The sequence below is a fragment of the Falco biarmicus genome, chromosome 9, assembly GCF_023638135.1.
Source record: "Falco biarmicus isolate bFalBia1 chromosome 9, bFalBia1.pri, whole genome shotgun sequence".
Lineage (NCBI taxonomy): Eukaryota > Metazoa > Chordata > Aves > Falconiformes > Falconidae > Falco > Falco biarmicus.
Genome location: NC_079296.1, coordinates 27,006,513 through 27,034,468, shown reverse-complemented (window position 1 = coordinate 27,034,468; position 27,956 = coordinate 27,006,513). Strand labels below are relative to the sequence as shown.

The window sequence follows — 27,956 nt, the reverse complement described above, 5'->3', positions numbered from 1 at the left end:
TATTTTACTGAAGTTGACTTTTTCATAAAGGTAACCTGCCTTGATTTTAAGATGTTAAGAGAGGGAGACTTACCAGCCCCCTTGGCAGCTTGTTCCAATGGGTAAGATCACACTCACAGGGCACGCGCCCCTTTCTGTACCCCTACATGCCTATTTCTGATTTCAAGGCTACCACGAGACAAATTTAAGATAGCAATACAGTGGTGAAAGTGGTGAATTAACAAGCCTTTTTTATTTGTCATTTTTCCCACTGAAGTTATGTTTACTCTATAATCTAGGCACCTTATGCATAAGCTAAAATGGGCACTCTATGTTTATTATTTTGTAATGCATTTTCTTCTTGCTTTCAAATAATTTCTGTGGCTCCCTGCTGTTTCTAATAACCCAATGTTTTAAAAAAGTTCTGACACCATAACAAGTACACAGTATCCCAGTAAGAGACCCAGCAATGCGTTATTCTCTCATGTAAACATCCCAGAGTTTTGGGCTCCATGAATAACATTTAGCACGGAGAATAAATAAAAATACATTATTTTTCAGACTTACACACTACCTTGAAAAATACTTAAGAAACACTTGAAAAAGTTCTCAAGTAAGTCTATTTGCTTTCCAGATTTTTGTCAGCTCTTTGACGTAACTCCCAATTACCACAGATAAAGAAAGATTATTTGTCTACAAGAACGGAAATTCTTTGACATGTGTTGTCTAGAGCTGTTCTTTCTCTGGTTGAGACATACTCTGCTCATACAGGAATCTTTTAATAGCAGTATCTTCTGCAGTTCCCTCACATACAGATGAAAGCAAGCAGTCACAAATGTCCATAAATGTTCGTTCAATTAGTGTTCAGACTGACATGAACTTTACAAAAGTGAAAAATATGGGTCGTTCACAGAACTTCTCTGGGTGACACATCTTGAAGCAGCACAGCAGCTGAGGGGTCAGGTCACTTTTCCTTGAGAGAGAGACAAAGAAAGAGATAAACTGTCCCCACACATTTTACTCCTGAGGTCCCCCAGGGAATAATCCAGATCCAGCGGATGTGTGCCCAGGGTTGGTGGATAATAATTGCAGCTGTCCTGCCACAACAAGCTGCTCTCATTTTGGACAAGAGGAATGAATGAACAGAACTCTTTCATCACTGTAAACTGGGAAAGGATTTGTCTGTGCACACATTTGAGGCCAACGAGGAGCACAAGGTGATTCTTCGATTTGTGAAGTTGATCTTTCAGGGATCTGTGATTCACATGAGTACCACCACACCAGTCAAGGTCAGAGTAAGCAACTCCACGGCAAAGCTCAGCCAAAGGCACTCTGGCTGGTCAGATTTTTCACATGGTCAGTCAAATTAAGCCTCTCAAGGACTGTAAACAGGATGGACAATGCCAGAAATGAACTGGTGCAGAAAGGTTTGAAGAGCAATCTTATGCCAGGAACTTTTATGCCACGTGTTTCCATTCCTTGCCATCAATACTGAGATTGCCAGCAGCTCTGGGAGGCTGCATCACACTAATTCAGGCCTGTAGTTTCAGGTGCCAGTTTGAGGTTTTACCTGAATCTGAATGGAATTAAAAGAGAAGATCATGTCCCTAGCCATGCGGGGAATGGGCCTTCATGCACAAAAGGGATAACTGAATTGGTGCCAGGGGTATCTCCCAGATTTGATAACGTCTCAAATCTCTACCTCTTTAAATAGTCAAAGAACCAAATAGCAAGAGGACTACTCTTAAGGCTTGAGAACTAACTAAAAAAATTAACTATGAAGTGTATGCAGTCAAGAACACTACCACTCTTTCTTCCTATAGATTTGGGAGAAGTTCTGGAAGTAGAGGAGGTCTGCAATTATCTCAGCCTTTAATTCACTTGAAGTCCTGGCAGAGTTGGAAGATGTACAGAAGGCAGGTGAGCCTGAATGCCCATCTCCTAGAGAGAATGCTACTGTCTAAACAGTCCAGTATCAGATTCCCATGTGTGCACACACATGAAAATTAACCACTCATTTAAAAACTAACCCAAGATGATGTAGTCTGATTCTATTTTCTTGCTCTAAATTATTATTTCTTTTCTTCTATACCATGCTTGTCTGTAGCAATTACAAACTTTGATCCTAGAGGCAAAGATACTGAAGTGACTGGATTAAACTTGATGTATCAGTTTCTACCAGATGGAAACTGGCACAATGATAGTGATGCCTATATAGCTGATCCTCTTACACCAGTGAAATTTCTGGCCTAAACCAAAACCTAAATAATTTTTATACATGGAGTCTCTCTAGAAGAAAGATACTGATTTTTCAGCTTGCAAAACTAGAAACCACAGAAGGATTTTTTGGAAAAAGTTTCCCTGCAACTGAGGAAAGACAAACTTCAAATTCTGTATCAAGAGGCAGCCTCTACTAAAGGCCAACTCACAACATCTGGCATTTTACAGTGGATTAAAATCAAACATACCCACAAACATGACTTAGTAACCTGCCCTTTCTCAATCACCCTTCCACTGACTTGCGCCCCCTGCTAATGGTTGACAGAAAACAACGTGACCAGGTGAGTCCTGTGCCTTGCCCACACAGCTGCCACACTTGACTTCCATTAAGATTCACTGCCAACATTCCTGAAATTCTAGCACAATTCATCTGTCAACTAGGGATTTTGTCCAGTGTAAGCATAAAAGCAACTGTATTCCTCTTTAGCGTTATCACTATCCTGACATTTATTTTTATTAGCACTGCAAGTCATATTTTAGATACTTCCCTAATTGCTGTGCTATTTAACCATTTCTTATTCTAATTCTGAGACCAAGTTTCATAGTACAATTGCAGAGCGTTATTTTTTTCCTATTTGCAGTGCAGGAGTTCTCACCATGTATAAGTGGTGCTGCTTTTACATAATGCCTGTAATACTCTTTCCCCTGATGAAGAGACAGAAGTTCCAGCTCTCTCGGTCATGCTCTCAGACAGCCCTATACCAAAATCTGGCACAATGACCTGGCGGTATCAACCAAAGGACCACCATTTTCCCACAGAATGTAAAGCAGGGAGAGGCAGCATGTTGCAATCAAAGCCTGCAGGCAAACAGTAGCATGACCGTTCTCACTGAAGAGGAATTATTACTGACAGGCAAAGCAAAGGGTTTCTGCTTACACTGTCCAGCTTTCAAGTTTTATCAGAACACAGGCATCTAAAGCAATGACAAAGATAAAAGGGAGGTTGCTCTTATTCCTGTTGGCATGGCAGAGCATTTCCCTACATAAACTAATATTCAAGCTTGCTCTGTACACCCCGAGACTAGTGGGACATCCCTCTGCCAGCAGCTGTAGGATGTAGGGAGAAATCCTGGCTCACGATACCAGAAGGAGTTAAATCTCAGATCGCAACTAGGGCAGCTGGAGAAGTGCAAAAGGCAGCAAACTGAACTTCATGCTCTAAACCAGCTGTTCCAAACTTAACCAGGTGCCAAGTACCACAAGAAGAGTTTGGCGAGAGCCCAGGAGGATTTCTGCAGAGGATTAAATGCCTCTTACTGCAAATCTGACCCCTTTAACTAGACACATAGCCCAATTAAAATATCACAAGAGGACATCATAGAAAGTGGTACTTGCCAGCTCCTTCATACACCAGAGTTGTCAGAGCAATGCAACTTGTTGATTAGTATGGGACTCTTGAGATACAGAGAATGAAAGACAACACAGTAAAACAGGCTTCTAATATCTCTTTCCAGTAGTTCCCAATGTTCTATACCAAAGAAAGCATATTTCATAGATGACAAGGGTACACGGCACTTCAGTTGCCTAACCTCTGCGCATCCCAGGGAATCAGAGACAACGTGCTTGTACAGAACTCTGCATTGGGGAGTGTGTCTCTTACCTGATAGTATTATCTGAAGAGCCGCTCACTACTAGCCTGTCTCTGTACTGCAGACATGCAATGCCTCGTTTGTGGCCATTTAAGGTGCGCACAAATTCACAGGTACTAGTGTTCCATACCTGTGATGGGAAGGGGGGAGGGAACCACACAGAGACAAAATTATTAAGAAGAGACTAACAAAAACTGGTATCTGCATGATACATGGCTGCATCCAGAATACTCTTAATTGAAGATGCTATCATTAAGACTGGGAAAATTACCCCTCCAATGACTTGTGATTATAGTCCGCAAGTGTTACCATCTTGGGTCACTGTACACAGAAGATTTTTGCCATACCGTATGAGAATTAGCTTCCAAAATCAGGCTTTAGCACTCTTGGGCTATGATTTAGGATCTTGATTTTCCTCAGTTTTAATGCTGCAGATTGGGATCATAGCAGTAACACTTAAGTGACTCCTATCCACTCACCTTCCCTTTTGCCCCATGCTGCCCTCTGACAGCTGTTCGAATGACCGATGCTGAAACAGATTATGGAAGTGGTCAAGTTGAAAAAGAACACAGAAGAAAAAGTCCTTTTTCAACTGCTTCTCTACCTGGATCTGATTTGCCACATAGCTCTGTAAACAAGTTGTGCAAGCTCAACAGAGGAGGTACGAGTGGAAACGAGTGGAGCAGCGGGAAGAACACTGCTGCTAAAGGAAGAGCTGTGTAATAACTGCCAAGGACTATCACCATCCCTGTCTGGTCACTGTTCCCAGTTATTAAATACACATGGCTGAAATAAAAAGCCTCAAACACCTCACCTTTATAGTTCTGTCACCTGATGCTGATACAATGTACTTGTCATCAAAGTCCACTACGTTGACAGCAGCTCGGTGCCCTACTAGCACCCTCCTCAGGGTGATGTCTGTTGGTGAAGCCATGTCCCACACAGCAATGGAACGGTCTTTGGAACACGTCACCATCATGCCGTTATTGAAGCGGAGGTGCAATACTGCTTCACAGTGATGAATCAGTGTATTCAGCATCTCGCCTGCATTTACGTCCCACACCCTGCAGTTTCAAATTTCAAACCAGAGAGAAAAGAGTTAAAAAAATGTACAGTGGATTTTCTGCAGAGAGAGGGAGGGATGGGGAGAGGTAATTGACTCTCTAGCAATATTAGAGAAGCAAACACCGCAAGTTATATCTACATTATTAAATAGTTCATTACAAGATGTATTATAAAAACCTGTTGATTATGCATACATCGAGACAGTCCAGCAGCCAAAAATCCTGCAATGCAGTTAACACCATAAAAATAACCCAGCCAGGAAAAACGTGTTCTTTAATTAAGGGAAATTAGTGCTGAGGAAAGGTGTGAGATCGATGGCCTTAAAGACTGATGCTTCCTGGTTGTGTCAGCCTACCACACACTCCATTTCTAGCCAACGAGTCCCTAATCATGACCCGTGGAGAAGCAAGTTCAGTGACAGGTTTAATCTTTGACCTCTCTCACAGGACTATCAACTCGAAGGATAATTTATACAGAAGCAGAAGGCAAGATAATGCTTTTCAAACAAATGTAAGTAATTGCCACAAGATGCACCACGAATTGCATTTACCCTGCAGTGCATCTGGTACACAGCTACATTCCAGGCATGTGCTGAATACCCAAATTAAGACAGAGCATTTATGTCAATTTAATGTTATTGGAACCAACTGCTTCAGCTGAAAGATAATATAAGATGAAAGCTGGACAAAGGCTTCATACAAGACTTCTAGGATTTGAAATGTTTTAAGCCTTAAAAATGTTTCTTTTGGGCTGTTTGTTGGCAAACTTGTTTTACCCTCCATAAAGAGATTTTTTTTGGCACTATCACACCTGTATCCCAGATACACTATGTGAGAGCACAGAGTGGCTGTATCATCAGGCACATCAGACATTACAGAAGTTAAAACTTTCCTCTTCCAATAAGGCGAGCAGTAAGAAAAGGCAAGATGTGAGAAAGCCTTCTAATATCTTATTTTCTAACTTATGGAGGCTGAAGTGCCTCAACTTCTGGACTACAAATGAGAAAGAAAATGACAATCCAATTACAAAATGCAAAGGAGAAAACCCCACAGACTAAAGACCTGAGCCATTAACATACAAGCAGTTTGCAGACAGGGTTGCCAAACTGAGCAGGAGCTGGAGACCTACTGACTTCTTTGGACAAGTGCATCCCTGAGATCTCAGAAGCATTAAGAGCCCATCTGTACCGTCTATTGGATGAAGCCCCTCTTCCTGAGGAGACCCAAGGAAAAAAAGTGATGCATCCTATGTGCCTCTGGGGTCTGCACAAACATTTATAGATACAGTGGGAAACAAAGTATTTCTGGGCAAGTAGCCAGTCTACAATTTGGCCTGCCTGGCCTGATATGGAAGATGATAGTGCTTGTTACAGAAATCAGCCTCTCCTTTTGCAATCTGTTTAGCACAGTGCAGTTCCCACACTGCCTCCAGGCAGGTGGTATTGCCGAATTCTGGATTTCTGCTAATGATAGGACCCCAAAATCTAGCAGCACCACAAGACTGCATGCATCACATGTCAGGAACTAAATTTAATGGTTATTAGCTTAACAGTGGTCATTTACGCACAAGCACGGTGATAACTATGAAGACCTTGCAGCATAGAAAAACATGCTAATAGCTTCAGAAAAGGCTACTGACACAGCTTTTGGTTGTCTGTAACTTCACCGCATAAGCATTGCTTGTACTCTGACAAGAACAGAATGTGTAACAACATGGAGAAGACAGACTTGCTCTTTCACATCCAAGTTCATATTGCTATTCACTAACGCATACGTGCCTGTGTTTACACTACAGGTCTTAGACATTCTGGGGTTCTGTAAAATGTCTAGTGGACTTCACATCTGCACAACATGCACCGCAAGTGTTGACTTGAGGTGTCCAGCCTTTTTCTGGAGACTGGAAAGAAGCAAGGTTAGAAAGACTGAAAATAAACATGCTGAAATTTTAATAAGTCACAGGAGATGTAGTCATACATCTTTTGTTAAAATTAAGCCACAATGGATGACTAAACCTTCGAACTTGCTTTGAAAGCTTCAGCCAACTTAAAAAGTTATTCTCAGGGAGAATTTAAAACATTCTCAGGGAGTGTCAAAACATGCAAAACCTTGGTGAAATGCCAGATGGCCTTCCTAAGTCATCTTGACCTTGACTGGCCTCTGTTTAGGTTCTCATTTCTCCTTGACAGTCATTTGCATGGACATCTGATAAACAAGGACAGTAGACCACTGAACAAATATGCTGAACTACTTCATGGAAATGACTGAACAGCACACGTTTTAAGAAAAAATTGTTTCTGCAGCTTGCAAGGCTAAAATCTTAAGAGGCAAACCAAAAGCTCCAAATCATGAGCACACACCTGACTGTTGAATCTGAAGATCCTGTAATGATCACCCGTTCATCGTACTGGAGGCACAGGACAGAACCCGTGTGTCCGGTGAGAATTCGCTTGCATTCCAATGTATTCTTATCCCAGATCTAAGACAGCAAACATTCAAAACCAGACAGCTCAGCAAGGTTTTCATCTTTTAGCACTTACTGGTTTAACTGGTCTGGTTTTTATTATAGTACATGATCCATGGTGCAGTTAGAACACCTTTAATAGTATCTGCAGAGTTTTCTACAGGCTCTTTGGTGCAATACATTAACAGCTTTGATATTACTGGCTTTACTATGAATATTGGTTTTATGCTTCTCATCAGGGTACAGGGCACAGTAATTACATAGCCTATAATTACTGATGGACAAAAACTCCGCTAGTGGAATCTGTTTGTAAGAAAGCAGGGTCTCTTTTGCCAGATAAAAGAGGCATACATGCTGTGCAGGTGTGAGGTGGGGGAAGGAGAAGGCTAGGTTATGAACAAGAGATTGGGTAGGTGTCACTGAAATTAGGACACTATTATTTATGGCATAGGTACTACATGCCTTTAGTATGCCATTCTGGAGCATTCTCACCTTGATAGTATTGTCCCGTAGGCCACTTACGATCTTCTGATCATCATACTGTAAACAGTAAACCCCTTTGCTTGTCTCGCTTCGGCAGTGGATCCTCTGTAAACTGTGCCTCCCACACCGCCAGTTTGACTCTATTGTCTTGAGGAGAGCCAGAAGACAAAACAGGAGTAAAAACAAAGCACAGAACTATCTCCCCTTTTCTTGTTTGTTTGAGAAGACAGTTTTCTTCACACTTTTCCTGCAATCAGGCCCGTACAATGATGTAACTGTTTTCCAGAAGAAGTAACACATGTCCAATTAATTGGACAAAAGCCTGGAAACATACCGCGGCTAAACTTGACTGTTATGTGGAATGGTGAGGGAGAAATGACCTGAAAGCTTTTTTCTGCCTTCAACCTTTAACACCCTGTGACTCAACGACTAAACAACTGAGGAGAAAATCTCAGTTGAGCTCTAGCTAAGCGCTTGTACAAACTTGTCACAACAGTGCCTGAGCACCACTTTTGCCATTAGGAAGCTACCAAAACATGACATTTTGTTCACACTAGATACAAGGCAGCCATGCTCAGCTGCTTTCTGTTGCCCTGGCTCCTGGGATTGTAGTCTTTAGCAATGCACTTTCTCCCTGGCTCAGTTCCTGATGTCTCCTTTATTGGGTCTCATTTGCACTGTGTGGAGCAAAGTACCACGGAACAGAGAAAATCAAGACGGTACAGTGCTGCTGTGACATCTGATGTGCAAGCTGTACAGACTCCATCTGCAAACAGCTCACTGAACAATCCAGCTTCTTCTGTGTCTAAAGGAGCAGTGAAGCATGGGACCTTATAAAACTATCCCAGATCTACAAACTTGGTACAAGCACAGACACATCAGATTTAATGAAATATTTCATTAGAACAAAATATTCTCAGAATTTCAGCATCATGAATAAATCAGGGAGATTTAAAAAAAAAAAAAACACCCACCAAGCACCACCACATCTGGAAGCTGTTTCTTACCTCTATGTCCTGTATAATTTTGGGGTAAAGTGCTCTGTAGAAGGAGTTGGGTGGTGCAGTCCCATCAGGAGGTTTATTTTTAAATAGATATTGTCCCCTGGAAGACATTGAACACAAATCATGCTTCAGCATTTTACAGAAAGGTCTTCCTGGCATTTTACAAATGGGTAACCACTGTTGAAAAGCACAGACAGATTCATATTCAAACTTAATTTAATCAGGAAGATGGGGTGGTTCCTGTTTGTTTCCTGTGCAAATATGTCAGTGTTGCATTTTGACACTGAAACACTCATGAAAGACCTGCATCTAGTCACTCAGGGAAGGGAAATCTGTTCTCTGTTATGGACATGAGCCCATTCAACTCAATAAGAGGTGAGAATGGCTCATGCCCGCAATACACATACCCGTATCAAAGGTCACCTTTAAAATGAAGCGTACAAAAAAAATAATGAAAGAAGCTAAGGAACCCTCACACTCACTATACATTCACGGCTAGCTTTTATCTGCATTACCATGAACAGTAACAGTTTTGGTACATTGACATTTTACTGCTACTACTATATTTTGATAAGCAACACTTCATCTGTGGTGCCTCCCTCATTTCAACACTGATTTGGAATACTCGTATCCCAAGCTAGATTTTTGCTACAAAAAAAATCCGTAAACGGCAATCACTACCTGCTGTGTAAAAAACTTTAATTCCTCATCCTGAAGTTAAGAAGCCACCAAACACGGTGTGGAAGCTAGTAAAGCCCACCATGGGCGTACTAACTGCTGTTCTGCCTGGCAACATGCCTCACAAAATGGAGAGAGGCACAAATGTCTCCGAGTGTAATCCTGGCATCAGAGGCACAGAGTTTACACTGGGCCAGCTCTTCATTTCTCCCTCTCTTGCTCCATTATAGCAAAATTAATTGTTCAATACTTCCTTGAGCATTTCTTTCTTGTCCTTTCCATGCAGTATACCTTGAAATTCATTTGAGAAACTGTACCTCAGCTGCCCTGATGTACTTCAACTAGGGAAATCACAATGAACCAAAATTTTTAGGTTATGAGGCAGTAGCAAAATACAGGACTGAATAAACAAAATAACAAATGCTCACAAAAAGAACTTTTGAAAATTCTTTAAATAAAGGACTTTAAGTATGATGCAAAAGAAAGGTGCTTTCCACCTTGGATAAAGCAATCATCCGAGTCTTCAAACACCATGACGAGCAGCCACTTATACGGGGACAAACACACACAAAGAAAGGACTCACGGATGCAGGCAAACAATTAACTAGATGGTTGCCTACTTAATGTGATCCAGTCTGGAAATGCATACAAGAAAATTAAAACTATTGGGCCAGGGAAATGAAAAATGCTTTGGAGATACACAGAATACCTAGGACACGTTCTGGAAGACTTGCAGTTGGTCTATGATGATCTGTATACAAGCCTATGTGCCTGAAAACCTGTCTACTGTTTCTAGATTTACTAGCTGAACTAATACAAGATTTTGTTGCTACCTATAGGCCCTGCCTTGCTGCACGTAGGGTCAGTTGTTTACAGCTCAGCTAAAGGATTGCTTGGAATTTTCCGCAGCATCCCAGTGGCCTTGTGCTGTGGTTCTGGGATAAAAGGAACTATTGTTTGTGGGTTTTGATGACTGGCCAATTCAATCAAGTATTCAGATAGACACAATTGTGCCCAGATTTTGGGCTTCTGTTTTATATTACTCTAAATCTGTGTAACCCTTACTGCTCCCAACAAGCTGTCAGTGAAGGTTACCGTGCTGCGGAATTGTTTCTGTTGCAAACCACAAGCTGCAAATGCTGAAATCAGGCAGCCCATGTGCAAAGTGAGGAGCTGTAAGCAAATAACGCCAGTCATTTACCATTCTGAACTGTCCAGCTAGTCGCCTCCTTGTGCCACGCACAGCTTTACCATTGATTACAAGCTATAAAGCTCTATATGGCAGAGATGCAACTACACTGGATATTTCTTGTCTGCCTCTCTTAACTACCCCGCCATGACTGCAGTTGTATCTTCCAGAGCTAATCAAAGGGCAACCTGAAAGACAGGGCACAACTTGCTCCTGTTGTGTCAAAGCAACCTCCAGGACACAGTGTAAGCCCGAGAAAGAGGTGCAGTAACAGGGTGTGACTGTCCTTTGAGATCAGAAGTAGGATTTTACAACTGCTGTTTAGAAATGTCATGTGTTTGTATGACTAGAAATTGGTGTTAATGTTACTTCAAGATCTGGAAGGGAGCAGCTTGAGAACTATCTGCAACGATCCCTGACAAGATGTAAAGAATAGGTAAAGTTCCACAGAACAGGAAAGAGGCAAATGTAGCTCTTGCATTTAAAAGAAGGGAAGAAAGTCTGCCAAGGAAATGGTGGACCATCCAACTCAACTTTGACAGCTCAGCAGTTCTAGAGCACGCAGTCAATCAGATGAGTGCCTAGAAGATGACAAGGTGACAACAACAGACAACACTGGTCAATCCAGTCAAACTAACCTCACTTCTCAAGGGCTATTCTCATGACTTAGCAAGAGAAGTATGATCTTGGAAGAGCTCACAGGTGGACACACATGGCTGGAAAACACATTTACTGATGGTGCACTCTCTAACAGGATGGCAATTGGGATCTTGCCTGGAGTCTGTCCTAGATGTATCATTACTGAGCATTTTCATTAATGACAAAGAATGGAACAGGGAGTGCTTTTATTACCTGGCTGGTGATACTAAAGCTTAGAGAAGCTGCAAGAACTTTGGAGGACAGGATTAAACTCATAACACTCCTGACAAAATGGAGAAATACCAAACAATAAATAGAATCTAATTCAGTAAGGACAAGTGCCAAGTTCATCACTGAGTAACAACACAAGCATGCAAGATGAGGAATAACGGCAAAGTAGAACTTCCACAGAAAGGGTAATTAATTTTATAACAGTATTACATACCACTGCTAACGAAAAGAGCACATGTTCTCTGGAAAGCATAAAATGGAATGCCCTCCATACAGCATGCAAAGCAACACTTCCCACACCACCAAACTCTATTAATGCCTCGACAGAAGCAAGACACCCAGCTGATCACATCAGCCTCCAAGAATGGAGTAGAGTAATTGAGGAGGGTCTAAACAGAGAAACCAAGAATAACAAGAGGACAAGACAACACAGGATTCTGGTTGGTTACATTACAAAACGTAGGAAACATAATCATCTTCCAACATGGAAAAGATCACTGCAAAAAGGAGAATGAGAAACTGTCCTGTGTGTCTGTGTAGGCTAAATATAACAGGCTGAACTACAGTTAGGAAGACAGCCTAGATTTTAGGAAAATCTTTCTAACACTGAAGTTTGTGAAACAGTGGAATTCCTTGTGCAGGCAAGGCCTGGGGAATCTCCATCAGTGAAAAAGTTAGACAAACGTCTGAAATGACTGAAGAGAAACCTGGCTCTGCCTCTGGGAAACAGGAGGGACTAAATAACCTCTCAAGGTCCCCTTCAGACTGTGACCTCAACAATACAGAGCAAAAATACAAGTCCTGGAGAGAACAAGGCACTAAAAGGAATACAAAAGTTACCAATGCCACGCTTGTGTTTATTTTATACTCTTTCTAAACATTACACTATTGGAAGCAGATCAAAACAGTATCTATTTTTAAAGGATGTTTCATAATCCTGATATACAGTTTGTCTCCGGAAGTAAAGGCAAGTAAAACAAAATTAACCATAAAACAGGAGTCTTTGTTTGCAACTCTGTATCTTTTTCTTTTTAATAGCAACCAAAATGCCTGAGCTGTCACTTTTATCTTGTTTATGAAATATTCATACCCAGCTTCCTTTCTGCCAACATCCTAGGGACACCCATGGAAAAGAAAATTATGTATTAAAGGACGTACCCCTGAGAGGGAAAGTTCTAATGAAATGTTAACAGAGCAGCTTCAAACTTGAGTGAGACCCACATTGTAGTAAGGCTATTCCAGATGATTATTAACTAATCTATCTGCATTTCCAAAGTCCCCTATTCTCCATGGTACCTACCCTCAGCTTCCAGTTTGAAAATTAAACAGATATCTAATAGTGAAAATCTGCTGAGGAAAACAAACAGACCTATCAGGAAACAACTAATTCATAGCACATGCTGCCCCACTGCCACCCCTAAAAAAGCTCTTCTGTTCTGAACTGCTGACCAGTTTAGTGTTCCCCTGGGGTGTACATAGCTTCTTAATTTGAACCGAATGACAGCTGGGCATAAAAATCTCAGTCTGTATATCTCACTTGTCACAGTGGGAAAAGAACATGATCAAATGAAGAAGGTGAGGAAAAAGCCCCCACATTGCCTGCACAGCCAGATGATGCCCTAACTCCCCAACACCCAAATTTTGATTTAAGCAACTGTCAGGCTAGGAACCAACATGATGTTTCAGGCAGCTAAATAACCCACATTTGATGGTTTGAAACACTCAGCACCTACTGTCCTGAATGGGGTCAAAAGAGGTGAAGATGCAGTTTCCTCACCATCCTCTCCTCTCTGACAACCCCCTCCACAGGGAGTCTGTCCTGACCATTCTCTCGATGAGCTTCTTCCACAGCATACCATCCGACGTCACCCGGTACCACTCCTTGCACACCAGCTCAGCAGCACACAACGATTTGGCATCCAGGTATGACAGAATGTTCTCAGCAATGTGATCCAATCCCCGAGCTGGGGGAGAAGAAAAAAAAAAAGATTTTTTTTTTTGGGGGGAGACACAGAGTTTAAAACAACTCCCCTTGCTAGTACAAAGATACCCTATCTTTCTCTCTTCTGCATGCAGAGCTGGACCAAATGCACAGAAGAGCATTTGCAGCTAAGTTCAGGAGTGAACAGTGTTCTCCAACTTCCTTTGGATATAACACAACAAGTCATTAAAAATAATAAAGAATCCAAGAAGTCATTCCAATCTATTTCGATGGGTTTTAGCACTAGGGGGATATTCTATGGATGGCATTTCCAACTCAGCAACGCAGCCCCCAAAATCTCTCTATATTAGGACCATTTCTCATCTCACTGCTACAGCTGTTCTCATGTTCCAACGGCTCAAAAGCTGTTTTTGCTAAAGCAGTAGCTTTTAAACGTAATGAAGAAAAAAATATATATTCCCAATGTGTGCCCTGAAGGGTAGTGGTACCTTTAGACATGGGGGAGGGAAAGATATGCAGATGCACAAGGAAGTCGAGAGGGAAGGAGAGGCTGTGTAAGGAGAAAGCGAAGCAGGTTTGCTAGTTTCATTTATTTTAGTGGGTGGAGGGAAAATATGCACCAAAATGGCATAATTTGCAAATATCTTTCAGTGTGAATACCAGAACTGGCTATTTCAACATGGCTGGAGCAAAATGTAACGCAACTGCCTGGTTAGCACCAAGCAGCCTGATCTAACATCTGTGTAGCTGGGGGCCGGGGAAGGTTACACTATGTTAACTGGATGGATGTATTCAGTAAAAATGCACCCTTACCCACTCAAATCACCAGCAAGACTTCAGAAAAATAAGATGCCTTTTAAATAAGATGTTTCATAAATACAACTTCTCTTGGAGGCTGTTTAATTCACGAGTGAGGTGCACCATCAAGAGATTATCTCACTTCACAGGTCACATTTCACAGGCTTTGTGAGAGTTGTGGTTTAGACCCCATCATCCCTCAAGCATAACATTCAGACCAACCAAAAAGGAAGCATGGCAGATTGGCATTACATGCATTTTCCCTCTGGTTCACATCTGGGACAGAGTTAAATACGTCTTTTCTTGCTTTTAAAAAGCAGCCTCAAAGACCAGGCCTGGCTTGTGACAGCGAAAGAAAAAGCAGCCAGTGCATTTTTATAGTCACATGTCTGAACTTCTGCAAACCCAAACTGGGTGCAGTCAGCTGATTCTGATTAGCGTTCATGAGACATTAAAGGTCCAACCTTTGTTTTCGTTAACCAAAAGATGTCAAAATTATCTCCCAATGCATAAAAATGAGAAAATTCAGCATGCCTCTTCTCAGTCCTTTCAAACATCCTAAATGTATAATACACTTTAGGTGAGACATTCTGCCCAGCGTTTTATGCTTCCATTCATACACGAAAAAAGCATGTGAATGATACCATGCACAACCAGAGAGTGCAGAAAGAGGTCTGACATTTCTTATCTTTATAGATGCAAAATTACATGTCAACCTGCAAAATAAAAGCATCAACAGCCTTTATTATGTATTTAATCTGAAAAGATATATACAGCCACTATATAAACTTCTTTAAAAAAAAAAGTGTTTGTAAATTTAGATTGACTATACAGCAATTCATGGAAAAGGAGATACAATGTTTTAGTGAATGTGAGCTGGAATTTGCAGGAATTCCACGATTTGGTAGGGCAGAAATGGCCATCATATCCCCCCTGTTTCCCCACCCTGACACCTGCAGCCCTAAGCTCTCTCTACTGGGTGGAAATAGCATATTTGCTTTCTTTATCTGTGTCGCTTCCAATGAGCCCACAGACATCTGCAGACCCACCAGGACATTTACAAATGCCTGCCTGTGTATTACCCATACTGGTGGCTTTATGTCAGCAGCATCACAGCAATAAATTATTTTATACAGGGAACAATCACTGGCTTTCAGAAGCAGGGGTACACTGCATAAACTGGGCACAGTAATCTTCACCCACAAGTCTGCCTCTGACCCACCTGCCCTTTGTGATTCATCAGTAGTTGCACTTTAGATCTTGCTGCAATGAGGTGTTCTAACTACTTCCATGACTGTAAGTTATCCTTTGATATTGATCCTAGACCCTTCGCAAAGAAGGAATACTAATGTTTTGGCCTCTTGTCCTCACACTTACAATAAGTGGATGGGTAGAGCTATTCTGGCCTGGCTGCAAACTCAACTTTATTATTTTGTTTCTTAGGAACACCACAACTTATACCTAACTTGTACTTACACCTAACAAAGCATCACTTCCTTGAAGAAGAGAAATCTCTGCTCACAAAAGTTTTTGCTAAATCCGTGTGAAACATGATTAGCCCTTCAGTCCTCCATACCAACAAGCATGCTGCAGTTATTTCACACATGAAACCCTTACAAAAATGACTTTCCTCATAAAAAATGTTAAACAGCTTGGAAATGCTAAGCAGAGACCTTATTTTTCAGAAACAGAACAAAGTTCATTAAGTACACAGTTAAGCTGTATTTTTCAAACAACCTCAATTCTGTTCAAAGTACTGGGAAAATAATCTGAGCCAATTTTAGTCTACATTAGTAAAACATGCCCATAATTTAAAACTACCTTTAATTCTGGCCATTCTTGGGGACAGTGCTAGGAGGACAGAGATAAGATGCCTCATGATTTTGAAGTAGCTTTATTGTTTTATTCACTCAAGGGGGAAGAGCATGAAAGAATGAAAGAATAAAAGTGAAATCAGAATACTGAACACTTGAGAATTTCAGAAAGCTAAAAAAACACTCAACGAGTTTAGGGGTTTTTATTTATGTGACAATTTAAAATTTTAGGTTGATCACTCTTTCCTAGGCAGTTCCTTACCTTCCCGTTTCCCATTCCCCTCATTAGAAACCTACCTATACTCAGGACATCCTGCACAGACTGCAGAGTCTGCACCAGTCTAATTCCTTGCCATTAATTTTCTCCTCTAGAGCTATATTCACTAGGACATTAACACTTTGCAAATATGCAAATTGATGCAGATACATTATTTAAGCACACAGTTCCCACAACTATTCAAATACGTATTAGCTGCCCGATTTCTATCTGTTCTGCATTCTGAGACAGTAAAATTAGCTGCTTCCTTGCTAAGTGTGAAAAGACCACTAACAAATAAGGTATGGCTAGGAAACTTTGAATGGCTCTGCAAATATTATAACATTTGCCCAAAAATTTCAGAAAAAGGCTTGTAGGATGAAATTAAGGAAGTGCAGACAAGATGGGCTTGCTTGCTTTGATGGAATTTTGTGGAGAAAGACCTGGAAAAATTGTGTATGCAACTATACGCATACTACCACTTTAAAAGTGGGGGAACCAGTGCACTTTCAAAATACCCTCTCTGTTTTTCTGAAACAGAACAGCTCCACAAGTTATAATGCTGCTCTAAGTACACAAGATTATTGTCATTGGACTACTAAAAGCTAACATAAAGCAGGTACTTAGCATAACTAAGATTTTTTTTTAATGCCACAACAGCCATTTGATTATGACCTTAAAAATCCAGTAAGTCTATGTATTTAACTTCATAGCAAAACTCCTGCAGTGCCTTTATGCTTCGCAAAAATCACTATTAAACATGCTTTTTACTGTCTTTTAATCCTAGAGACTTAAATTTCATGTTGAGAAATCCTTTCTGAAGAATGATCAAATGACTGATTGAACAAATTCAGCAGTTCTCCGAAGGTACTCACAGAATATGCTTTTGGCAAGAAAGTCCTCTCTTCAACTAGCTGTTTGAATACCACACCTGTAGTACTTCTTGCTCAGGTCCATCTCAAACTAAGGACCTATGCCATGGGAATGCTAATCTATTAGTTATTTGTCTATCTATCTACAGTGGTATAATCTAATGGTTTGAAAAAAAGACCAAAGAGCCAGGAACTTCTGTCTGGTTCTGAAACTCTACTACTGTATATATGTTATCTCCCACTGTCTCAGTCTTCTCATCTATAAGACAGGGCCAATATAAAACTGCACGTACACTATGTGTGCATTCGGTGAGATACACCCAGTGCCACAACTGAGAACAGCTGGGATAATATTTTCAATGGAAAGCGCTACAGAGGTGCAAAAAAAAGCAATTTCCATCCTTTTTCCATCCTTTCATCTTACGTCCTCCATTCTCTCATATTAGCAATAAACACATAATCAAAGCAATGACTTCAGGAAGGTATTTTACTAGGAAAGACAGACACCAAAAAAAAAAAAAAAAAAAAAAAAAAAGCAAAACCTCAGCTGAGCAACCAGAAAGAGCAGTAATTTTAATTTTAAAAACTTTCGTTATTTATGAGTCATTATGGGTACAACTACCTGCCCTGTGGCTTGCAATGACTAGACTTACAATACGTATAGGAGCTATCACTTACTCCTAGCCAAACCATGATGGTAGTAGATCATGCCTTGAGAGACGGTAGGAATACAAAGTAAAACATTGCCACGTTTCACACCAGTATAGAGCATTCCATTCAAAAGCTATTAGCTGTTTTTGCAAACTGACCCTAAGAAGAGACCTCTCCAGCAGGGTAGGCCAGAGTGGAATAGTTTTCTGAAAGACAAGATGGAGAAGCAAGCTCCTTCTGCCTGCAGAAATACCTGGCAGTGCAGTGATGAAGTCCCGCTGTAACATAGGTTTGAGGTATGAGTTTATATGTCCGTGCTGGTAGTGACACATCTGGGAGATGAGGTGCTCCACAAACTCCACCTGGTCAGACTCAGACCACTGTTCAAAATACTTGACGCAGAGTTCCTTCTCCTTCTCATAGCTTGCAGACAGTTTCCTTTGCTTGGGCACAATCATACTGGAAGTGCCATTGGCAAGTTTTGTCTGTAAACAGGAAGGAGAAAAACATCCCAGATCACATATGTGAAAAGAAGCTGAAGTGGTTGTACAATTTTTTTAGGGGGAAGAAAATAGAAGGAAAAAAGCACTCTGATACGTAAAGTTGGCTGAGACCACATATCGCATTTGGTGCTGTCAATTGGAGCACTGGCACCGCGAGCTGTAACCCCTACAGGACAATGCACTGGCTCATGCCAAAGCTGTACACAAAGGACTCTGGTTCAATGGGAAACCTTGAGTGGCAATTTAACAAACACAATTTTATTTACATTGTGCACACAGTAAAATTCATTTGTATTCCTAGTCTACAGTTACCAGTTACTTCCATGCACCGATAGAAAACAGCATTTGTATTCTGGTTTTATTGCTAAAGAATGGACTGCTGTTAAAATTCATAGGGAATGCATGAAATGGATGAGAAAAAAATTGATAGTACTTTTTCTGAGTATAAAATCATACCTTGAGAGCAAAGCCAGCTAAAACACACCCTGATATTTGGTACATACTTCTTTCACAGAAAAGATTTTCAACTTTCTGAGCACTGTTAGTATCTTGTCAGAAAGACTCAGCTCAAAGAAAAGTTTCAAGGAAAAGCAAAACATTGACATTTCAATTTACTACTTGATAGCAAGATAAAATTTCTGTTTTCTAAATGATTTAACAGGAAGAAAAGTGCACATTTTGCATTGCAAGGATATCTTTAGTCCAAGTAAAATTAACTCTGTGGGAAATTATTTTTTCCTATACTGGTCAAACAGTTTCTATTAAATGCTGAAAACACGTGACTATCTCTCTTTCATTCCAATGGTTTAACACCAGACAATAGCATAATAACATTCAATAATTATTACATCCTTTTTATTTACAAAATACATTTAGAGGTTTTCTAAAACTTATAAAATCATTCAAACCAAATTACAGATATCAGAATATATAGAACATTGATGGAGGGATGCTATATTTACGTTCTATGATGATAATTCCAGGCATCAACCTCACCAGGAGACTTTATTAACTTTAAGGGGTAAGGGGTGAAGTAGTACCTAAATCTCTCTGCAAAGATATCTAATTATCTAAAAGAAATGCATGAATTAACTGATTTTACAGGAAAAGGAAAACCACAAAAGACTTTTTTCAGGAAGTGCCAAAAGAGTGGGTTATTTAGAGACCACAAAATCTAGTTACCAAAACTGGGTTTGGAATGCAGGAATTTCTCAGGAGTAAATAATTCCTGTACTTCAATACTCCTCCAACCCTGACAGCAATCCTGACTTTGGAACCCCAAAAATCTTATGATTTTAAAATCTACCCAACTAGTCACTATGTACATTTCATTTTCTAGAGAAAATCCACCTAAATATTCTTTTCAGCATTTCCAGCAGAGCTGCACAGACTTTCCTCTGGTAGAAAAAGCCAGTAATTAGCTGTGATTTTTAACAAGCACTTTCTTCTATTTCTGAATTACGGTTTGACTTTTGAGAATTCATCAGAACATGGAGATCACACCTTTGGTGCTCATTTCTGCAGCTCAGTGTTTTCAACTTTACTTTTATCCCCACTCCTCCCTGCGAATTTCTGTGGTCAGTAAGATCACGCAAGACAAGGGCTATGGCTGAGCTACACTTTCACTAGTCATCACATTGACAGCACTGACTGCAAGGGGGTCACAGAACCAGTGCTGGGCAGCCGAAAAGAAATACTCTCTCTTGGGCCAACTTTTTAGATACAGAAATCTCTAAAGGGACTGTGGGCATGAAGTCCTATGTGTGAAAGGCTGGACTTTTCCTAGCAACATCCACAGCAGGCAACAGCCTGGCAAAAAATTATTACGAATGGACTGTACTGAACATCGGTCTTAAGGGATTCCGGTCATTTTTGCTGCAGTTAAGCTGCCTACAAAACAGACACCCCTGTAAAAATGCTGGATTAAGACAGCAGAGAGATGCCGTATTCTACAAGCTTGAACTCATTTCATTTCTCATTTCTTTGCTGTGCATCTCACAACAGGCTGTCTCTACAAAGCATTTTTTGAAAACCTATACCTCTGCCTTTTAATTTGAGAGACCATGAAATCTGACTCGTGCTGAGCTGGAGTGGGGCAGACAGCTGATGTGCAAAGACCACAAAAGGGGCAACTCCTTTCATGGGGTGGTACCACGTTCTGGCTTTTCCTTGACTCCTGAGCACCCCTCTCCCAGCAGCCTTCAGCTCCCCATTACCTCTAAAACATCGGTTTGGGGTATCAAACAGAAGTTGCAACATCTGCAAAATCAAGTTACAGCTTATGTGCCTACAGATAGATGGCTTAGATGGGATAAAACAACCCATTCTGCCTGGATCCCAAGTGAATACAGGCCTCTTGGGTGGGAATTGTAAGTAAATTACAGAGTCCATTGGCCAACACTTCTAAGAGCTCTAGAAGTCAAACTCCAGGTTTATATAGTGGTTCTGCTAAGAAAAGCACTATACATGTTACAGTGTTTATGTCCGGATTAGCAGGCAGGGGAACACTATTTCTCAGGTTCACGCATTACTTTAGCTGCATTCTGACAATGTCAACTTGAGACCTGGTATGCACCCTTGCCTGCTCTATCTTCCCACCAAAAGGAGTGAGGACAAGCCCAGAGGTAGCTATGGTGTGCCCAGCAGGTCCTGTGGTCTACATAAGCAGGGGACCAGGAGGACAGGGCAAGCCACAAACCCGTCAGTTCTGCAGAGTAGAGATAGGCAAACTCACAGGGCTCCCAAATCACTATACATACTCACATGCCTCTGCCAGAACACCTGCAGCTATGCAGTTTAGAATACAATTCCAGAATTTCAATCTGAAGATTCCTGAAAATCCACTGGAAGTTCAGTGAAAAAGACCTCTTATTAAAAAAAAAAGCAACACCAAAACAACAACATTAAGAATCTGTATTATTAAAGCGCCAGGGGGAGGGCAGTTACTATCAGTAAGAGAATTGATTTGGCTTCCTGAGAAACCCTGATGACTCAACCATTCTGATCAACTGCCTCAAGTTCACGACAAACCACCTCAGAACAGTAAAAGCAACTATTTCCTGGGGCACACCACCATCTACAGCCTCTTCCCTATCCTCGTACAACAACCAGGCCTCACGTGAAAAAGAAAAAAACTGTCCCACACGCCATCCACAGTGCTAGGATAAATATCCATCCAAATTCACTGTATACAGTCATGCTTTTTATAAGTTTCACCTCCAAAAATGGCAAAGAAGATATAAGCACTGGTAGCCCATCACCTGGGAGGAAGTTTGGGTATAACAGAGCAAACTACTAACTCAGCACAGATAAAGCTTTTCTGACTCCCTTTTGACAACCCCCTGTAAGCAAGGGCTGAGAGGTGCCCCAGCTGGCTCTAGGCATAGCTACTCATCTGCAGGAACAGTAGAGGTGTTCTCCTACAACAGCGTGCCTGAGCGAGTAAGCTGTGCCAGGAAACCCAGGGGATTGAGTGCCTCAGGTTGGTACTAGCTCAGGGATCTACGTACTATGCTCCACTGCAGACCATAATTACAAGACCATTTCTCCAAATGGCTACATTTAACACAAAGCACATTTGTATGCCCAGTGAAGTAGAAGAGGACTAATATATGAAAGGACTTTAATCTAAATAATGGCTTGCAACTATAGGAAGGTGCAATATTTCAACGCAGATAAATAAAGCCTGGATAAATCTACTGCTCTGCATGTAAAACAAAACAGCCATGGTATATAAGAGCTGTAACCTATATATAACAACAAAGGCTACTTTTGTTTTTGTTCAGTACAGGGGACCAAGGAGCCTCATAAAGCACAGAAAAAACAAACACAAGCACAGTTTTCTGATTCTAGCACAGGTATAGTGTTTCCCCAACCATGTGAGTGGTCACAGCTTCTACATACTTTTAAAAAAAACCACCATGTCCTCTAATCATTGCAGAGGACTTTGTTAAGGCACTTCCTACAGGGTGGATGAATTCAGGTTGTATGTTTCTTATGGTAAGAAGACATCTCTTGAAGTCAAAGGAAAAGAGAACCTGTCTCCCAGAATACTGAGAATGGCTTAAATGATCCCAGCAAGGTTTGGGACCTTCTGAACCTTCAAGACATCTTCATGCTGAAGCTCTGAAAAGACTTAGAGCTTAGACCACCACTGCAAATTTCTCAGTTTTTCTCTAGACAAAAGGAAGGGACTTCCCTTCAATCTTGCAGCACCAGCAGGTCATACTGAGCTTCTTTCCTCCTTCACAGACTCACTGGGACTTCAGGCTCTTACACAGAGAGATGTCTCCTACTGCTTATCTGCAACAACAGCATTTCACCTCCAACTGCTTGTGCCACCAGTTGTAGTTGAGTCACTGATCTAGACAGAGCCACCTTAACAGGAATTTTGGATGGGTCTTAGTGAAGGGGAGGAAAAAAGAGGACATAATGTTTAATTATAAGAAATGATTGAAATAGGCACAGACATACCCCGGGTGCCTCTGCACTGCAGCAAGCTCTAAACTTGTTATCGTTAATGGTTTAAATTTCACTGTGCTAATCATTTCAGGACACAAGCCTTTCTTGATAATCTAATGAATTATTCCAACATCCTTCAGCAAAAAAAAATCCTTCATGACAGCACTAATTACAAGACGTTTTCCCAGTGCTTATGTAAAATATGACAGAGCAGCAGCTTAGGGAATTGCAGAAAACTGCTTCTAATTTCCACTGAGAAACTGACAAACACCTCTCTTTCATCTCTCCCAGCTCTCAAGTAAGATTTAACTTTCTCATTTAGTTAATTACCGAGTGAGGATCATCATTTTCCCGGATCGGAGCGGCACAGAGCCTTTATCGTGTTAACTTGTGAACTTGATCGATGGCTGCTGCTAAAACTTAATAACTTCACCCCCTGGCAAATTGTAAGATAAATATAATAGGAGAAACTCTGACAGTAAAAACCTGCCAGAAATGAGCGCTGTGTTTATGTTTCTTTGCAGGCAGCAAAAAAACAACCGACAGCTTATTACTGGGTGCGTGTTACTTATATTTAAAAGACTCCAGGCAGTTAACTTTCTGCGTACTGTTCAAACTTTACTCACAAGATAAAAGACACTGGGGGAAAAAAACAAGCAATGGGATGACAAAGAAAGGAACCATGGAGGTGTATGTCCAGAGTAGGGGCAAGATGGGAACTTTACAATGAAAGCAAAGCCACATTTGTCTCTGTATCTTGAATATTCTTCAAGATTAATCACACTAAGAATAAACACAACAGTGAATCCAGACATGAAACTAGTTTCAGCAGCAGCACAAAGCTCAGGAATTTTGGAACATGTTAGAAGCTGTGTGGGAAAAGTAGAGGGATTAAGAAAGTACCAATGTGGCAACAAGATGACTCGGTCTGATGCCTGTAAAGCTGCTCTTAGCCAGAGAACCTCAGCACGGTTGGCTTTTCCAAAGCTACTTGTGTGGCCATGAAACTGCTACAGCCCATGATGCAGTATCAACCACTCAATACCACTCCAATGCAGCAATGTTAACAAAAATGGTGAAACGGAGCTGAGAATGCATGCCAGGCCTCCATGCTAAAGGGCAGAGCTAGTTATTTGAGATTCCTATTGAAAGGGTGTTGTCTGCATGGCCTAAAGGCAGCAGCAGCGTAATTAAGAGGATACAGGTTCAATTTCTATGGCTGTGCTTCCTCTTTTTTAGGCTTGTAATTACCAAATGCTGCAGAACGGATTCCCAGACTGCCAAGGCTAAGTAAAGAGGAAATAAGTCCTTTGCAGCTCGTTACTGGCAGCTTCCTATTAAAGATATCCTTTGCTTTGAGAACTGGGGGGTGGCAAGGGGGTGTTTCATCATGAAGAGCAGGATCTCCTGAGCCTAGCACCTGAAACACATGAGTAGGGTAGTCAGCTCCTCATTTTTCTCATTTGCAGGATGAACCTGTTTTTCCAGTGTTTGACTTGACAGCAAGGCTACAATGCTAGGTCATTAAACAACTCACTCCATTTACTTTTATTTTAAAAGCTCAGTTTAGAATCTACCCATTTCTGTCCGCCTCCATCTCACATAACAGTCTCTGTGAGGTTAACCATGGGTTTAGCACATATATGGACTTACTCGCTCAGTACTGAATTAGTTTCCACGCTGGAAAGCTCACTGAAACATTCTGAAAAACGAATGTAACCCAGAAGCAGATGATCATCAATCACATCTGAGAGTCAAAAAGAAAGCACCATGAAAGAAGCCACAGCATCTTTACTATTTATTTTCAAGAGAAAATTCAAAACACACGCTCAATCTGAAATTAACAGTCTCCTGGAATTTTGACTGTCTGGGGCTTTTAGCTGCTTGTCCACATTTGGCTTCTAATCACCTGCAGAAAAACTTTGATAAGAAAGGATACATCTAGATGAAAGATCAGTGGAATTATGCTGGACACAGCAGCCCAACCTGCTGCACTTTCTGAAATCCTGGAGGGCCAATAGTTTTCAGAGGTACCATTCTAAGTACTATGGTGACAGCCTGGAGGGCAAGTGGCTAAGGATATTACCTCAGACACAGAAGAAAGGGAGAAGGCTGGTTTGGTTTAGGGACACAGAAAGCTGCAGACACCAGAGAAGTAATGTGCGGAGTCTCACCAGGGACTGGGGAGCCAGGGCTGAGCCATGGGCACCTGCACAGCAGCTACACAAAGAGCAGCAGTAATACCTTTGCTGGAGAAGATGCTCCCCTCCCACACTGCTACACAGTAAACAGCAACAGGGAGAGGAGATTAAAAAACTATTCTTTTAAGCTAATACTTAATGTTTCAGACAGACTAATAAAGTTTAATTGTCTGGAATCTTGTAGCTCTTACTGTAAACTTTCCTTTGATATAGGTCTCCCATCTAGATTTTAAGTATCGGCAAAAGCCTCCAAAATAAAATTTCTCTGATGCCAGCAGTGGATGTGAACTGGGAGTCCCTCTCCTCCTCCTCCCTTATCTCCAAGTTGTCTTTGCAAATAACAAGCAGTGATGAGAAATCTGCTTGCATCAGCACAGCACTGGCATATGTTACTTTCCCAAACTACGATCCCTGACCAAATGCCTATCTAGACATACGGGGGGGAGGGCAGACGCCATCACTCTTAAAGAGCCAGATTTCAGAGCACACCTTTTATTAGCTGTAAAGTGATCATACACAAATTTCCGAGCAGATCCTCCAGTAACAATAAATCACTTCCAGTGGAAGTCACCAAAGGATATGCTTTCTTCCTTGGTATGGCTACCAGAACCAGAGTTGAACTGCTGGGACCATTACATGTTATTACTGTTAATGGAGAAGGACTATGCACATTATCACTTGGAGAACCAGCCTACTAAAGTCATCGGGTAATGGCCAATAGCAGCAAAGGGCTCATTTATAGCAGGCAAAGGCACAAGGTATGCTCTAAGCAGCAGTTTCATAGTTTTCTGGAACAGTTGCTTCTGTTTTTAAAACGCCCAAGCATGATCTACTGCGTGACTGAAGTTACTCTTTACAGGTGTTATTGTTGATTTTCTTTTTGCTCCAAGTACTCCCTTAATTCAGAGAGAAAAGCACCCAGGAACAGGTAGGTGGACTTGAGTGATCCAAAACATGGCTGAACAGTGAAAACTATATTACAGGGAACAACACCTAAGTAGAAGGGAAGAATGACCCAAAAGACTTGTTAGCTGCTTTCAATAAACTACTGTGATTTTCAAAACACTGTGATTCTATATATGTAAAGTTTTTTCATCAAGAAACACAAGCCCTCCAAGATAGTTTACCCAGTATTATTTTCCATATGTTTCCTCCTTGGAGATGCATTTTGCCACCAACATCAAAGAAGGCACAAGCACACCAAACTACCTGGCAAAGGCAAAGCGATCAATTCAGAACTGGAGGTCATGAAGACACATGCTGGAGATCATATACCATTTCCCAGCTGCAGGAGTTCAACATATTTCCAGGTGTACTGGAGAGACGCAACAAGCAAAAATGCAGCAGCATTCTGAAGAACCGCAAGAATCACGTACATGCTTTGCTCCCACTGCAAATGTACTCCTTAGATCTGCTGGCAGAGTTGGCTACATGAGCACTCCCTAACCTGTTTCAGTCAAAATAAGCTTGTTAGCAAAGACCTGCTATTTAAACTGTCTACGCTAAAACACCTCATCTTAACTGAAAGCGGGTTTACAGTTTTGCTGACAGATCCTGGAGGGCAGCAACCTGCAGCAGCCAGATGAAGGCTGAGTGGTATTCTTTTCCACCAGTACAGCTAGATCTAGAAGAGGACAACTCAGCAGCTCACACTGGCTGATACCAATACTACTGCTGTTAGCGGATACCACAGAGGCAGCTGTGAGAGGAAAAGTTTATTAAATACTCCTGCACAGTGTCAGGTCAAAGCTGGTCAGTGGGCTGCAGCCAAAATCTTGACAGATTTTGCCTTGTAGCCTCCTTTAACCTCTAGAAGATTATCCCGTAAGTCTCACTCACTAATGAGCACTGTCTTCTCGAGATGAGCTGTTCTGCTAACCTGGCAGTCAAACACTACCTTGGTGGCAAACTGGGCTGATTCCCACGGAGGACCGCTAGGATTGCTAGGGGAGCTGTATGCATTTGGCCTGGAGAAGACTGGGGGCTCTCCACTAGCCTTCCACTACCTAAAGGGGTGTTACAGAGGAAAGTGAGACAGAGTCTTCTCAGAAAAGCATCACAACAGGAAGAGGGACAACAGGCACAAGCTGTAGCAAGCAAAATCCAGGTCACTAAGAGGGAGATTTTCAAAATACAATTGGACAAAGTTCCGAGCAAAATGAGCTGGTTGTGGAAGTAATCCTCGTTTGAACAGGCAGCTGGATTGCAGATCTCCAGAAGTCCCATTCTAACTTAAAATTTTCTATGACTTAAAGATTGTGTTCGTCCATTCTTTCCACTGGCATCTGGCAAGAGATTCATGACCTGAGCAACAGACTCCAAAAATACAAGCTAAGGACATTCTCTAATGAACTCTGTATCTTCAGAAATTTCATTAGGTTGGGTTAGGCCAAACACTGTTGGTAAGTGATGTTGATAAGTGATAAGTGGTAAGTTGATAAGATATATGACAGAAGGCAAGAACTTGCACCCTTCACAACAAGTGATCAGCTCTGACCATAACAGCACTTCAGGAAGGCATATTCAGTTTCACAGCTAAGCAGACTTTGTCCCTATCAGCTGATACTCAAACTGCACAATTCAGAAGCCCAAGTCACAGACTATCACAATAGGGATTCCTCCCTGACTCAGTGCTTAGCCACCAGTAATCTTCCAGAAAAAAACCCTCCAACTAAAAGAAGGAGGGAGCCTTCCAGTGTTCTACTCCCTATGGTAGACTCAAACTGGAATTGTTTAAATATAAGCAACATAAAAACCCCAGTAAATTGTGGCAGAACAGGTCCTTCAACATACTGCATTTTCCACATAATATTCTTTCACTATAAGGTATGATTCTACTATTCCTTTTAATGAGACTAATA

The 27,956-nt window shown here is 41.3% G+C and overlaps 1 protein-coding gene across 7 annotated transcripts in view; it reads right to left on the bottom strand.

Annotated features, from left to right (window-relative positions):
* BTRC (beta-transducin repeat containing E3 ubiquitin protein ligase) overlaps positions 1–27,956 on the bottom strand; it is a 119,826-nt gene that overhangs the window by 8,937 nt on the left and 82,933 nt on the right. For all 7 annotated transcript variants that reach the window (XM_056351539.1, XM_056351537.1, XM_056351540.1 and 4 more), the window contains 7 exons: positions 18,184–18,415; positions 13,375–13,561; positions 8,864–8,960; positions 7,866–8,003; positions 7,270–7,388; positions 4,663–4,912; positions 3,860–3,978 (listed from right to left, as the gene is read on the bottom strand). In XM_056351539.1, coding sequence (XP_056207514.1) covers positions 3,860–3,978; positions 4,663–4,912; positions 7,270–7,388; positions 7,866–8,003; positions 8,864–8,960; positions 13,375–13,561; positions 18,184–18,415 — 1,142 coding nt within the window. The remainder of the gene's footprint in view (positions 1–3,859; positions 3,979–4,662; positions 4,913–7,269; positions 7,389–7,865; positions 8,004–8,863; positions 8,961–13,374; positions 13,562–18,183; positions 18,416–27,956) is intronic.